The 14,541-nt window shown below is 36.8% G+C and overlaps 1 protein-coding gene across 6 annotated transcripts in view; it reads right to left on the bottom strand.

Moving 5' to 3' along the window:
- The window catches only part of MKLN1 (muskelin 1), a 312,186-nt gene that overhangs the window by 100,086 nt on the left and 197,559 nt on the right, over positions 1-14,541 (bottom strand). Inside the window, exon 4 of one of the 6 annotated variants that reach the window (XM_078059570.1) lies at positions 5,367-5,545. The exons of 4 other annotated variants lie outside the window; for them this stretch is intronic. In XM_078059570.1, coding sequence (XP_077915696.1) covers positions 5,367-5,516 — 150 coding nt within the window. In that variant the 5' untranslated portion in view covers positions 5,517-5,545. Of the gene's footprint in view, positions 1-5,221; positions 5,241-5,366; positions 5,546-14,541 lie in introns of those variants that run through there. One more of the 6 variants, XM_078059573.1, reaches the window with a different exon arrangement.

Here is a 14,541-nt window from a genome sequence, read left to right as displayed (position 1 = left end):
AAAAACAAATTATATCCTTTGTTTAGAACAAATAGTTAAACGACTTTAAGTTAAAACTTTGGACAGTCAGCTGAAGAATGCATAAGATCCGTCCTACCCATCCTACACTGGCACACTGTGTTTTTAAGGCTAAAGAACAGTATGACACAGCCCTGTACAGGCTGCCATACCACCACCACTTTTTCCCAAACTACATCATCCTGAACTGTAGATGAAGGGGGAGAAAAGGACTAGTAAGTTAACTTCTAATGAAGGTATGCCATTCAATAAAAGACATAAACAGACTATGAGTTACCAAATAAAACAAGATTAGATTGCAAAAGCAGCAATCACATATTCTCATCAACTACACTCTGATAGCAAATTCAATGTTCAAAATCAGTGATGAAATTTTAAACTTAAAAACAAACTTAAGAGATTTACTAACCAGCCCTGCCAATTTTATAAATTAAAAAACCTGGACCTACTACAGATATGTCTAATGCAGCTCAAGATTTCCTGTTACACACTGGATAAAATGGTGTCAGTTAATTAGGGAACACATTTTACATTATATAGATTATTTCAATTATAAAAATCAAGAAGGAAATTACTACTGGTTGAGTATACAGAGAAAAAGCTATTCAGAAAAATGATTCAGATATTTTGTTGCAGTGGCTTCATGCTAATAATGGGTAATACAATATCCTACAAAAGTAGGATAAAAATAAAATTGATGGTTGGCCCTACTTCATAACATGCAGAGAAAATTAATGGGAGAAAATATTTGCAAATAATAAACCTAATAAGGGATTAGTATCTAGAAAATATAAAAAATTCTTACAACTCAACCACAAAAAAAGACAAGCTAATTTAAAAACGGCAAAGGACCTCAATAGTCCTCTCTCTAAGGAAAATAAACAAATGGTCAACAGGCACATGAAAAGATGTATCACTAATCATCAGGGAAATGCAAATAAAAATCAACAATGAAATATAACTTCACATCCACACTAGGATGGCTATAATGAAAAACAAACAAACAGAAAATAACAAGTCTTGACAAGGATGTACAGAAACTGGAACTCTCTCAGACATTGCTAGTGGGAATGAAAATGGTACAGATGATACAGAACATAGCTTGGCAGTTCCTCAAAAAGTTAAACACAGAATTACTACATGACCCAAAAGTTCTACTCCTACATATATACTCACAAGAAGTGAAAAAAGGTATTCAAACAAACACTTGTAAACAAATGTTCAGAGCAGTGCTTCTCACAATGGTCAAAAGGTAGAAACAACCCAAATGTCTATCAACTAATAAATGAAGAACAAAATGAAGTAATTCTATAAAATGGAATACTATTCAGCCATAAAAAGGAATGGAGTACTGATACATGCTATGACACGGACGAACCTCAAAAACATGCTAAGTGAAAGAAGTCAGACATAACAGGTTAGGTACTGAATGATTCCATTTATACAAAATATCCAGAACAGGTACATCCATAGAGGTAGAAAGCAGATTAGTAATTACCAGAAGCTGTGTTAAGGAGAAAAGGAGAGACTACTTAATGGGTACCACAGGTCCTTATGGAGTGATCAAAAATATTTTGGAACTAGACCGATAGTTGCACAACACCGTGAATGTATCAAATGCCACTGACATGCACATTTTAAAATGGTCAATTTTATGTTATGTGACTTTTACCTCAATAAAAGAATGAAGCTGATGTTGACATGAAAGATGATGATGATGATGATGATGATGATAAAATCAGAGTGAATATTTTGTGAGCACTAACTCCCTTGTCTGGTACATTGCTTGGATTTTTATATTCATTCTCTCATTTTAGTAGGAGTAAGAAATAGGAGTAGTATTTTAATAATATTATCCTCTTTATCCTCATCATACAGATGAAGAAATTTTGGCTTAGAAAGGCTAATTAACTTGACCACCATTACAATGCTAATCAGTGGCAGACGTGACATTAAATATCAGTCAGTCTGACCGCTAATGTTGTTGGTTGGCCGACCCAACCACCATTTTCAACCCAGTTCTTCCTAGCCACCTTCCAGCCAAAGGACAAATGCTGAGATGTAAGCAGAGATAAGTTCTGCTCTCCAAAACAAAATGCTACCACTGTGTAACCATGAAGAAAAAAATCAAGAGAATCTCAGAGACAGCCAACTATAAGCCACTCAGCTTTCACCAGAAGCTGCCTAACTCTAGTTTTCTTGGGGAGGAGGCAGGGGGTGGGAGGGACCCGATTTATTTAACCCACTGTCAGAGGACCTTCTGTTATTTGAAGTTAAAAGCGTCTTTACTGACTCACTGACCCCAGAGCCAAGGCTTTAACCACTACACCATAACAACTGTTTAGGTTTATATACTGTTTACATTCTTAATTAGTGATTAAAATTTCTTTATTATCAGATGCCTGGGTGGCTCGGTTGGTTGGACGACTGCCTTCGGCTCAGGTCATGATCCTCAAGTCCCAGGATCAAGTCCCGCATCGGGCTCCCTGCTCAGCAGGGAGTCTGCTTCTCCCTCTGACCCTCCCCCATCTCATGCTCTCTCTCTCTCACATAAATAAAATCTTAAAAAAATTTTTCTTTATTATCAAAATTGCCATAGAAAAATTAAGATTGCTATTTTTTAGTCATTGATCCTTTTTATCCGTATCAAAGTAATAGGTATTACATAGTAACATGATTTTTGGGAATTCAAAGTTTCTTAGGAATACAACTGTATGTTAGAGAACAGACTACACAGGTAAGCAAGGGAGTATTCACATCTCTGTCTTTCTCATTAACCCATACTCCCTTCTCCTTCCTTTCTCTAGTTACCCTTTTTTTTTTTTTTTTTAAAGATTTTATTTGACAGAGAGAGACACAGCGAGAGAGGGAACACAAGCAGGGGGAGTAGGAGAGGGAGAAGCAGGCCTCCCGCCAAGCAGGGAGCCCGATGCGGGGCTCGATCCCAGGACCCCGGGACCATGACCTGAGCCGAAGGCAGATGCTTAACGACTGAGCCACCCAGGCGCCCCTCTCTAGTTAACCTTTGAAGTCTCAGTTTAGAAGTCAGCCTCCCCTGACAACTGGTTAGGTACAATGTTGTAACTAATAAAAATGGGTTTTTATACAATCTGTTGTACACCATGCACCACCCTATATATAATACCCCTAAATCCAAGTATTTCTTGCATATATATATAATTTTATTCATAACCAAATAGAATTTGTTATTAAAAAGTTACATAAGGGGCCACCTGGGTGGCTCAGTCAGTTGAGCGTCCAACTCTTGATTTTGGTTCAGGTCATGATCTTGGGGGTTGTGAGATGGAGCCCTGCGGCGGGCTCCACACTCAGTGTGGAGCCTGCTTAAGATTCTCTCTCTCCTTCTCCCTCTCCCTCTGCCTCTCCCTGCCCTGCTCATGTGCATTCTCTCTGGTTAAAAAAAAAAAAAAAAAAGTTACACAAGTAAAATGTAAACTCTCTAATCTGAAGCAAACACATGGTCTGACAGAAACACAACTCAGGGAAAAATTTTAACTTTCAGGGCACCTGGCTGGCTCAATTGGTAAGCATGTGACTCTTATCTCAGGGTCGGGAGTTACAAGCCCCAAGTTGGGCGTGGAGCCTTCTTTAAAAAAAAAAAAAAAGAAAAACTGAAAAAACTAAATGTTTTGGAAAACCCAAGTTAAGTTAGTCTGATACATTCATGCAATAAAATTTTTTTTTTTTTTTTTAAGATTTTATTTATTTATTTGACAGAGAGAGACACAGCGACAGAGGGAATACAAGCAGGGGGAATGGGAGAGGGAGAAGCAGGCTTCCCATGGAGCAGGGAGCCCGACGCGGGGCTCGATCCCAGGACCCTGGGATCATGACCTGAGCCGAAGGCAGACGCTTAACGACTGAGCCACCCAGGCGCCCTGCAATAAAATATTTTTAAAATTTTAATGTTTAATCACATTTTTACTTTATTCATAAATTTTATAATTTTCATTTTTCCAACTCGAGCATAAATGCTGAGTAGTGCTACTACTAAACAGTGTTGTCCCATAATTCAATAGGTTTTCATTATTTTTAATTTGGAGAAACAACTGCTGTAGATATAGCAATAAAAGCTAAAAAAAATAAAGTTCATTAAGCACCAACATTTTAGAGGTGCTTGGGTGGCTCAGTCATTAAGCATCTGCCTTAGGCTCAGGTCATGATCCTAGGGTCCTGAAATCAAGCCCGACATCGGGCTCCCTGCTTGGCCGGAAGCTTGCTTCTCCCTCTCCCACTCCCCCTGCTTGTGTTCCTGCTCTTGCTATCTCTCTCCATCAAGTAAATAAATAAAATCTTAAAAAAAAAAAAAAAAAAAACCAATATATTTTTTAAAAAACCCAACATTTTAGAAAAACTATTTTAGAACTTATCATAGGGGGTGAAGGGCAGGCTGCCCCAAGATGGGCCACTTTGATATAAAGATTATTTTGAGTTAAAAGTAATCAAAACCCAGCAGATGCAAGAAAAGCTCTCTGCCTCCCCCTCAACTGCTAAGCTGGGAAAAAGAGCCTGTACCAGGAAAAGAGCTATTAACAGAGGCTCCCCTTCACCTAAGGAACTTAACTGCAGAACTCCAAAACCTTGTTTTTCCAAACATCTCCTTTCACCTTCTTGCCTAATGAACTTTCTCCCCTTTGAATCCTTAGAACCTACCCCTTGCCTTCGCTCATGTAAGCTTCGTGTTGCCTCACTGTCTTTGGAATTTCATGTCTGCGTTGGACTCCCCATATGTACACCTATTAAATTTGATTTTCTCCTGTTAATCTGTCTCATGGCAATTTGATTCTAGGTCCAGCTAGAAGGAACACCGTGCAGAGGAAGGTCTTCCTCCTTGATACTATATATCAACCTTTGAATTTTAAATAGGTAAGTATCAATGTATTAATTTTAAAATAAAACATAATGCATCACAATCTCTTTTCCAAAAGGGGGCGGTACACACAGAAAATCAAAGAACTATCACAATGGTTTGTAATTCAGCCACAGAATTAAGCAAGCAATGAAAAAGGAAAATTTTACTGTTCAAAACTTGTTCACAATTTCAGTCTTGAGATATTTTTTCAACCTGAGGTGATTTTAAAAATCCTTTTTAATCATATAAATAATTACAATTTATAAGGAATAGGGAGGGTGATATAAAGGAAGAAAATGGGACAGAGGAGCTAGTGGTAGCAGGACTTACTTTAGAGCTTTAGATGGGTTTAGCAATGAAAGTGCTTCAAGGGTGCTTAAAGGATGAAACAGAGTGTATTATTAGTTTCCTCAAACTGCCATAACAAATTAGCACAAACTTGGTGGTTTAAAACAACAGAAACTTATTCTCTCACAGTTCTGGAGCCCAGAAGCCTGAAATCAAGGTGCTGGCAGGACCATTTCCCTCTGAAAGCTCTAGGAGAGGATCCTTCTTTTCCTCTTCCAGTATCTAGTAGCTCCTGGTGTTCTTGGCTCGTGGCAGTGTAACTCCAATCTGCCTCCATGTTCACATGGCCTTCTTCCTGGTATCTTTCTGTGTTGAACAAAGATACTCCTCATTGGATTTAGGGCCTAAACTAATCCAGGATGATCTCACCTTGAGATATTTAACGTAATTACATCTGCTAAGATCTTAAGGTCACATTTTGGGATTCCATTTCAGGGGGGTCACATTTCAGGGGGGTCACTACTCACCCTACTACACAGAACCAGCAAGGTCAAATGGTATGTGTTGAGAGGTAGGCCATCACCAGGGCATTCTATGCTATCATAATGAGTGTGAATTATAAACACAATGGAATCTATTAAACACAATGGAAAGCCAAGATCTGATTAACATTAAACACATACACACACACTGTGCTTTGTGGAGAATAAATCAGAGGAACTGACAGACCAGTTATATGTTGTTACAGTAATTCAAGCAAGAGATGAGATGAAGATTTGGACTAGAATGGTATGGAGATGAAGAGGATTAGACAGCTCTGACATATTTTGGAGACAGAACAAATGGAATTTAGTGATAGTTGGATGTAGGAAGGGGAGGGGAGGTATCAAGGATGATGATTTAGCTTCTAACTCAAGTAACAGGGTAGTTGGGAATATCATTTACTCTAATCGAAAGGACTGGCAAAGAAACAGGTGGCATGGAAATAAGACTAGAGAAGTCCAGATCCATATCTATGTATGTCTTAGGCTGTGTAATAAATCACCTCAGTGTCTGAAAACAACAGTGATTTATGAGGTTTTAAGATTCTGTGAGTTCAATGGACAGTTCTTCCAGTGGTAGCTCCTGGACTCAATCATGTTGCTGTATCATCTGGTAGACTGGCTGAAGAAGTGGACTTAGTTGGGGTGGAAGTGAGGAAGCTGAACTTTGCTGGGATGATTGAGCTTCTTGAGGAGGCTCAAGGAGGTCAGGTGGGCTTTCTTCAGAGCACTGTGCTCTCAGAGTTCTAAGAGAGAGCAGAGCTACAAAACCTCTTGAGGCCTTGCTCAGAAGCTGCAACAACATTTTCACAGAATTTCCTGGTAGTCAAAGCAAGTCACAAGGCCAGTCAGGATTTATAAGTTAGGGGAATAGACTGCCCATCTTGCTGGAGAAGAGCTGTAACATCTGACCATATTATGAAATCTGGACTCTATTCCAGGTGGAGTAGAGAAACACAAAAGAGTTTTAAGGTGTGGAGCAACAAGAACAAAATCAATACCCATTCAGGATTAGAAACCTTCAGAAAACTATACAAAAAGGGCAACTTTCTCAACTGATAGAGGACATCTATAAAATATCCATAGCCAGCATCATACTTAATAAAGATTCCCCCCAATATTAAGAGAGAAGGAAAGTTGGAGCCAGGGGGGAGTAATACAGAAGATGAGAAAATATTTGCAAATCAAATATCTGATAAAGAACTTATATACAAAACTTCAAAAAAACCCTCAAGATTCAATAATAAGAAAACAACCAAATTTTAAAATGGACAAACCTTTGAATAGCCACTTCACCAAAGAACATTTAGGGAAGGCAAAACAGGCATATGAGAAGATGGTCAACATCACTAATCATTTTTACAATGCAAATTAGAACCACAAACACTTGTAACATTACTTTTCATTGCATCTTTATTTGTAATAGCCAAAAACTAGAAACAATCTAATGTCCATCAACAGGTAATTGGATAAATAAAGTGATATGTAAGATACAAGAGAATTCAGCTAGGCAACAAAAATGGATGAATTATTGACACAAACAATACAGATGAATTTCAAGATATCTTTGAATGAAATCAGACAAAAGAAATACATACTATATTTCTCCATTTACATAAAATCCTAGAAAATGTAAATCAATCAATAGTGAAAGAACACAGATTGGTGGTTGCCTAGAGATGGGGATGGAGGTAGGTGAGACAAATTAAAAGGAGATATGAGAAACTTCTGGGGTAGTAGATATGTCTAATATTTTAAGTGTGGTGGTATTTTTGAGGGTATATGGATTAAAATTTTTCAACTTGTACACTAAAAAGTGAAGTTTATTGTATGTCAATTATAACTTAATAGCTATTTTAAAAGTTACAAAAGTTAGTATTAAGAAAATTAATAAGGGGCGTCTGGGTGGCTCAGTCAGTTAAGCGTCCAACTCTTGGTTTTGGCTCAGATCATGATCTCATGGTACCTGAGATCAAGCCCCAGTTGTTGGGCTCCGTGCTCAGCAGAAGTCTGCTTGAATATTCTCTCTCCCTCGACCCCTCCCCTCACTTGCGCTCTCATGCACATGCGCTCTCTCTCTCTAAAATAAATCTTTAAAAAAATGAATAAGCAAGCCACAGACTTAGAGAAAGTATTTGTAATACATAACTAAGAATTTATATCCAGAAAACATAAGCAATTCCTACAACTCAGTAATAAAAAAAGTAAACAGCTCCATTTTTTAAAGAGTAAAGAATTCACAAAAAAAGATAAATGAATAGCCAATAAGCAAATGGAAAAAAGTTCTTAAATCATTAGTCATCAAAGAATTATAAATTAAAACCACTTCACACCAACAATAATCACTAAAATTAAAATGTGTGTCAATGCCAAATGTTGGTGAGGCTGTGAAGCAACTGGGAGTCTGATAATTTCATAGAAAATAATATATCCCTACCTTACAATGCAGTAATTCTACCTCTAGATATATATCCAAAAGAATAAAAAATACTTTATTAGTTGTAAAATCTTCAAAAAGAATGCATACACAAGCTTTATTTATAATCACCAAAAACTGAAACAATGGAAATGTTCATAAACAGAAGGATGGGTAAACAAATTATGGTATAGGTTGCCTGGGTGGCTCAGTCGGTTGAGCATCTGACTCTTGGTTTCAGCTTAGGTCATGATCTCATGGTTGTGAGATTAAGCCCCATGTTAGGCTCCATGTTCAGCAGGAGGCTGCTTGGATATTCTCTCTCCTTCTGCCCCTCCCCCACTCTCACTCTCTCTCTCTCTCTCTCTCTCTAAAAAATAAATAAATCTTAAAAAAAAAAAAAAAGATTATGGTACATCCATAGAACAGAATGGTATTCTATAATGAAAAGAATGTAATACTGATGCAAGCAAAAACATGGATAAACATGAAAAACATTCTGAGCATAAAAAGCCATGTATAAGAGTATATATATGCACATATATATACTCTATGTCTCAGTTTATATTAAATTTTAAAATTGGCAATAACTAACCTATGCCAAAAGAGTCTAAACAGTGATTGCCTCTGGGTGGAGGGTGGGAGAGATAGGGATTCACTGGTGAGAGACAGAAAGGATCCTTCTGAGGGGATAGAAACATTTTATATCCTGATAGAGGTGTGAATTATATTTATGTGTGCATTTTTCAAAATGAATACTGTACACTTAATGTCCAGGTAAATTATATTAATTAAAAATGTATTATACAATATAAACAATGTTCCTTTTACAAATTTGGACAAAATACCATTAAGACACTTAATAAATTTACTGGTATCCTAGTTGTATACTAGAAATTATACTGAAATGCATATATTTTCTTATATTTCCTTCCTCACTTTGTACTTATTCCCATAATATTCTTGTTATGATTCAAAGAATAACCTGAATATACTACAAAAACAAAAGCATACACCCACCCACCACACACACCCCAACTGTATTAAATAATCACTAAAGTTTCTCTGACCTGCTTAAATTAGAATGCTTGTTTTTTGTTAAACAATTTTAACTGACTTCTCTGGCCCCAGAAAGCAAAGGATATTACCTAAAATCATACTTTTACTTAAATTACCTCAGAAGGAGCTTATAATTTTAGTAGAAGAGTTATGATCTAATCTTTCTTAAAGCAATTATCAAGACATGTGTTACTAAACATACATTTTATCCAATGCTAGTATATTTGCCAGTCACCTTGAAAAACAGATTTTCCATGGCAGTATCAGTAACTCCAATAAAACGTTCTGATGGGGGAACAGGGTGCAATTACAATCTTAAAGTATTTATGGGGTTTTCATTCATGCTATATTTACTTCCTACCAGCACAGATGATTCCAAATTAAAAGCTATGTTTTCTCATTAGGTCTCAAAATATGTGTGGTCTACCACAATGAAAATGGCTTTAATTTAAACTTAAAAACAGATTTTAGAAGTATAAGAATGAAATATAAAAGAAATTAAAAACCCACCATCCTGATATAACCACCACCACCATTTTGGTAATAATTCAGTTTAACACTCTAGGCACACACTCACACAGACACATTCTTTACGTAATGGAATATTATATATGCTGTTTAATGGGCATTAACTTTGTAAGTAATTGTTTTGTTTCTCTTTTTCGTCCCTCATCTCTTCTTCTCACCAATGCTAACACTTAGACGTGTATCCTTTCATATCTTTATCTGGGCTCACTGCATCACATACAAATATACATACATAACCACATATACACATACATACATATATACATACTGGTGAAAGAGAGTCGTTATTCAGGTAAACAAGAGTAGGATCTTATTATGCTTCTCTGCATCATGCTTTTCTCATTTTATGGTGGAAATCCCTCCAAGTTAACTGGTGTAAAGCCAGTTCATTTTATTTAATGGTTAACAACATCTCATGAAAAATGTATTCTAGCATTCCCCTATAGATGAGTATTCTTTTTCTCCCCAGAATTACATTACTCAAGAATTGCTGTATTCAAAACTTGTATACATCTAACATACTTACCCTTTCATTCTAAGAGGCAGAGTCCTGGGAAGGACTGAGTAGGACAAATGTACTCTCCCTATCAATGGCCCTTGCCAGATATTATTCAAAAATACTGTAATAATTCAGATTTTCAATTTCAGATTTCACAATGTATAGGTACCCTTCTTCCCAAATCCCTGCAGCAATGAGTGTTATTATTCTTTGAAGTGTCTCTTATATAAGCTAGACATTTTAAACAATCTATTGGTTGAAAAAGAAAAAAACTATAAAACCTTGATATGATATGAAAAAGAAATATATGAAGGTACAGAATACCTGAGTGCACAGAGGCAAATTCTGTTGGGAAGGGCATGCTCACAGAAAGAAGGGGAGCCAAAAAGCTGTGAAGTAGGTCCTCGCTCCAAAGCCTTCAGTATGGGGCTAAGTGCACTCATAGAGCAGACGCAACAGCAGCAGTAGGAAAGTAAAGTTGGGGAACCATGAAAGTTGAAGACAGTTGGGTATATTAGGGTTCTCCAGAGAAACAGAAGAGAAATAGGATATATAGAAAGATATGTAAGAGATTTATTATGGAAATGGGCTCACATAATTATGGAGGCTGAGAAATCCCATGATAATGCAATCTACAAGCTGGAGAACCAAGAAAGTGACTCCTCCAATCCCAGGCAAGCCTTGAGATAACTGCAGTCTGGCTTACCCCTTGACTGCAACCTCAAAGAGACCCTGAGCTAGAACCACCCAGCTAAGCCACTCTTAGATCCCTGACCCTCAGTAACAATGTGAAATAATAAATGCCTGTTTTTAACTGCTAAGTTTGGAGTAGTTAATTACACAGCAATAGATAATATAGCATCCAAGGCCAAAATAAATATTAACAGTTCCATTTATTAAGTAGTTAGGTCCAAACAACTAATAAGGATTTATGTACTGACAACTTAGTAGCCATTTGAAAAAATAGACATAAATTAAAAGAAAAATATTTGTACTTCATTCCTAGATAAATATAATTACTTACTAATGTGATATGTGTGCCTGCCTGTTGGACACTGCACAAAGACTCAAACATTTGAATTAGACTGGAATCTAATTCCTAACCACATTGATTTTCTACATAATACTTGTGGTTTTGTTTTTTTTTTTTAGTCACAGCAAACACAAAATTCCCAGCTTTGCCATGACACCACTGAAAGGGAAATACAGAAATTAGTAAAACAGAATGCTACTTTTTCAAGGATCTTACAATCTAATGAGGAAAACACACACTAACAACTAAACACAACACAAAGTAGAATGAAAGGAGTCCCGTGATTCTATGATAGATACAAAACAAGTATTTCTATCAAAAAAAAAAAAAAAAGAGATTTGATGTTAACTAGTAATAGAGTAATACTTCCATTTACCCACCACCTTCAGAAAAAGACTTCCAGATAATACAAAATACAAAATTTAGAAATCCAGAAATAAAACACTTCAGAGTACATGATAACCCTAAAACCTTATTTTTATGTATGAAGAAACACAATTCTAGAAAGGTGAACTCTCTCTGACCCTAGTTTCCATAGAGTCAATGGCAGATTACTTACAATATGTGATAGAGACAGAAGGCATATAAAACATGACAGAATATAAAAACAAGAAGCTCCCCTACCTTTTCTTCCTTGTCAAAAATAGTACCCAGTCAGAAGAGAAAAGAGAGGCAGTATTCATCTTTTGTATTTGCTTATGTGTTAGCAAAAGGCTTAAAAATGTATACATATGATCTTACATTTTTCAAAGTGCTTTCATAGTCAGTTTTCCTCACTTGGGCAACCACCACCCAGTCAAAAGCTTCCAAAATCTCTTGCCAGGATTATTGCAATAGCACTTTTCACCTCTTAATACATTATTTATTTTGTGTATTGTCTCTCTCCTCAAAAAATAAGCTCTATGAGGGTAGAAATATGATTGTGTCCTGCTTATACCTCACTGATTTTCCTCAAACACCTACAAGAGAATCTGACAAACAGCAGCCACTAAATTTGTACATATTGAACTGAATGAATGAGAGCTACAGACAAAAGGTGAGAACGTACTGCAGGCATAATTTCTAGTCCCTGGTGTACCAAACCTTCTCCCAGTCAGTCAAACACTAATCCAGGTGCTGCTATGAAGGAATTATGATAGATATAATTAAGGTTCCAAATCAGTTCATTTTAATTAAAACAGAGATTATCTGGGTGGGCCTGACCTAATCATGAGTCTTTTAACTCTTAGTCTAGAGATCAAGGACAAGAAGTCAGAAATTCAAAGCACAAGAGGGAATCGATGCATGATTGCTCACTTGAAAATGAAGGGGGCCATGTGGCAAGGAATGTGGGCAGGGTCTAGGAACTAAGAATAGCTCTTAGCTGACAGCCAGCAAGAAAATGAGGACTCCAGTCCTATAACCACAAGAAACTGAATTCTGACAACAGCAAAGCTCATTTTTCTCCAGAGCCAGCAGATGAGAACTCAGCCAATACCTGGATTTCAGCCTTGTGATACCCTGAGCAAAGAGCCCCACACCACCACGCTGGACTTAATCCTGTGCAACTGTAAGCTAGTAAGCAGCTTGCAACTAAATTTGTGATCTGTTATACAGCAAAAGCAAAATAATACAGAGGGACCTATCATAATGAGGACAATGTTAAAATCACATACCACACAAGGCTTTTACAATCAACTTCATCAGAATTAGAATAAAAGCTCCAATCAGAATCATCTCCAATAGAATTGCATAATGATTAGCCTAGTAACAAAATTTTAGAATAAAAGGTAAAAAGTTTAATTGGGTCCTTTTTGGCAAAATTTCAATGGGTAGAGAAATGAGGACAAGAATGAAAACCATTATTACTTTATTTTTCCAGTAAGTAACATTAAGGAAGGTATGCAATATCTACTGAAATATACACACTAAATATAGAGTATTAATCCATTTTTCCAATAAATACCTCCTAAATGTTACACTTTTGTTTTTCTATTTGTTACTTAGATTTTTCTATCTTTTCCTTCGTGACCCTTATGTCAGATGGCCATTAATATGCCTATCTTTTATAGCTCTGATCCGTACACACAAAGTTACGTCCAGGTGCTGAAACCTGAGGAAATAACCAAATAGAGTATCATTATAACCAAAGTAGATTCTAGGAAAGACCCTCCAAGACCTAAAATTTTATCACAATGATTTCAGTTTTTCAGTATCCTCTTTTTTTTTCTGATTCTCAGATCTGTTCAAGACACGATAAATGAATTATTAGTTACCATACAGTCACTTCTCATTATTTGTGGATTCCTTATTTGTGAATTCGCCTACTCACTAAAATTTATTTTCAGCACCAAAATCAATACTTGCAGCACTTCTATAGTCATTCCCAGACATGTGCATGTGCAGAGTGGCAAAAAATCTGAGTTGACCAAGGGACACTTTGCCTTCTTGGTTTAACTCTATTATACTATAAACAAATGTCCTTTTCACCATCTATGTAGTGCCACATCTTTAATACTTTTGTGCTTTCTGTTGGTGATCTTGCTGTCTAAAATGATCCCCAAGCAGAGTGCTGAAGTGATGTCTAGTGTTTTTAACCACAAGAAGGCTGTGATGTGCCTTACAGAGGAAATATGTGTCAGGCTGGGGCAGTGATGCCCCCTTGACAAAAGAATTTCAAAGAAGTTCCCTGGGCCCCAGGGGAATGTCAATCCCTCCTTCAGTGCCCACATGGCTTGAAAAGTTCTAATGAAGAGGCCACTGCACTCCTGCAGCAAAGGGAGCACCCAGAGCTAGTGAAACGTGAGTCCAGGGGTGCCACCTCTACATGAAGCATTTCTGAGTTCGCAGGACCTACACAAAGACATATGTGGGAAGTCTCTTAGAACATGTTCATTTTTCTCTGGCTAAATCTGAGTCAAAACCTTAGTTTCCTCAAGAGTCTGCCACATGTCATCAGGCAGATCCTGAGAAAGACTGTGAAAACTCTCTGGGCTCCCCATGGCAAGACTCACTCATATTGTGATCCATTCTCTCTGGACTCTTATTTCAAGCTTCATTCAGGCATGAGTTATAGTGCTACGGCTGTAAGTTCAATGTTAATGAATAAACAAAATATATATCAAATACAGTGCCTATAAACAGAAACACACATAAAGTAAGGTTATGTACTGATCAGTAGACAAAAATGTTATGACCAAAGACACAGAGGAATCTAACCCTGTATTTCCCCTAGGAGCAATGGCTCAGTATTCACTAGTGCAGTGTTCATGGCAACTTTATGACATAACTATTGTGAATAACAGA

This window comes from Halichoerus grypus, chromosome 12 (assembly GCF_964656455.1).
Source record: "Halichoerus grypus chromosome 12, mHalGry1.hap1.1, whole genome shotgun sequence".
NCBI lineage: Eukaryota > Metazoa > Chordata > Mammalia > Carnivora > Phocidae > Halichoerus > Halichoerus grypus.
This window is presented reverse-complemented; position numbering and strand designations above follow the sequence as displayed.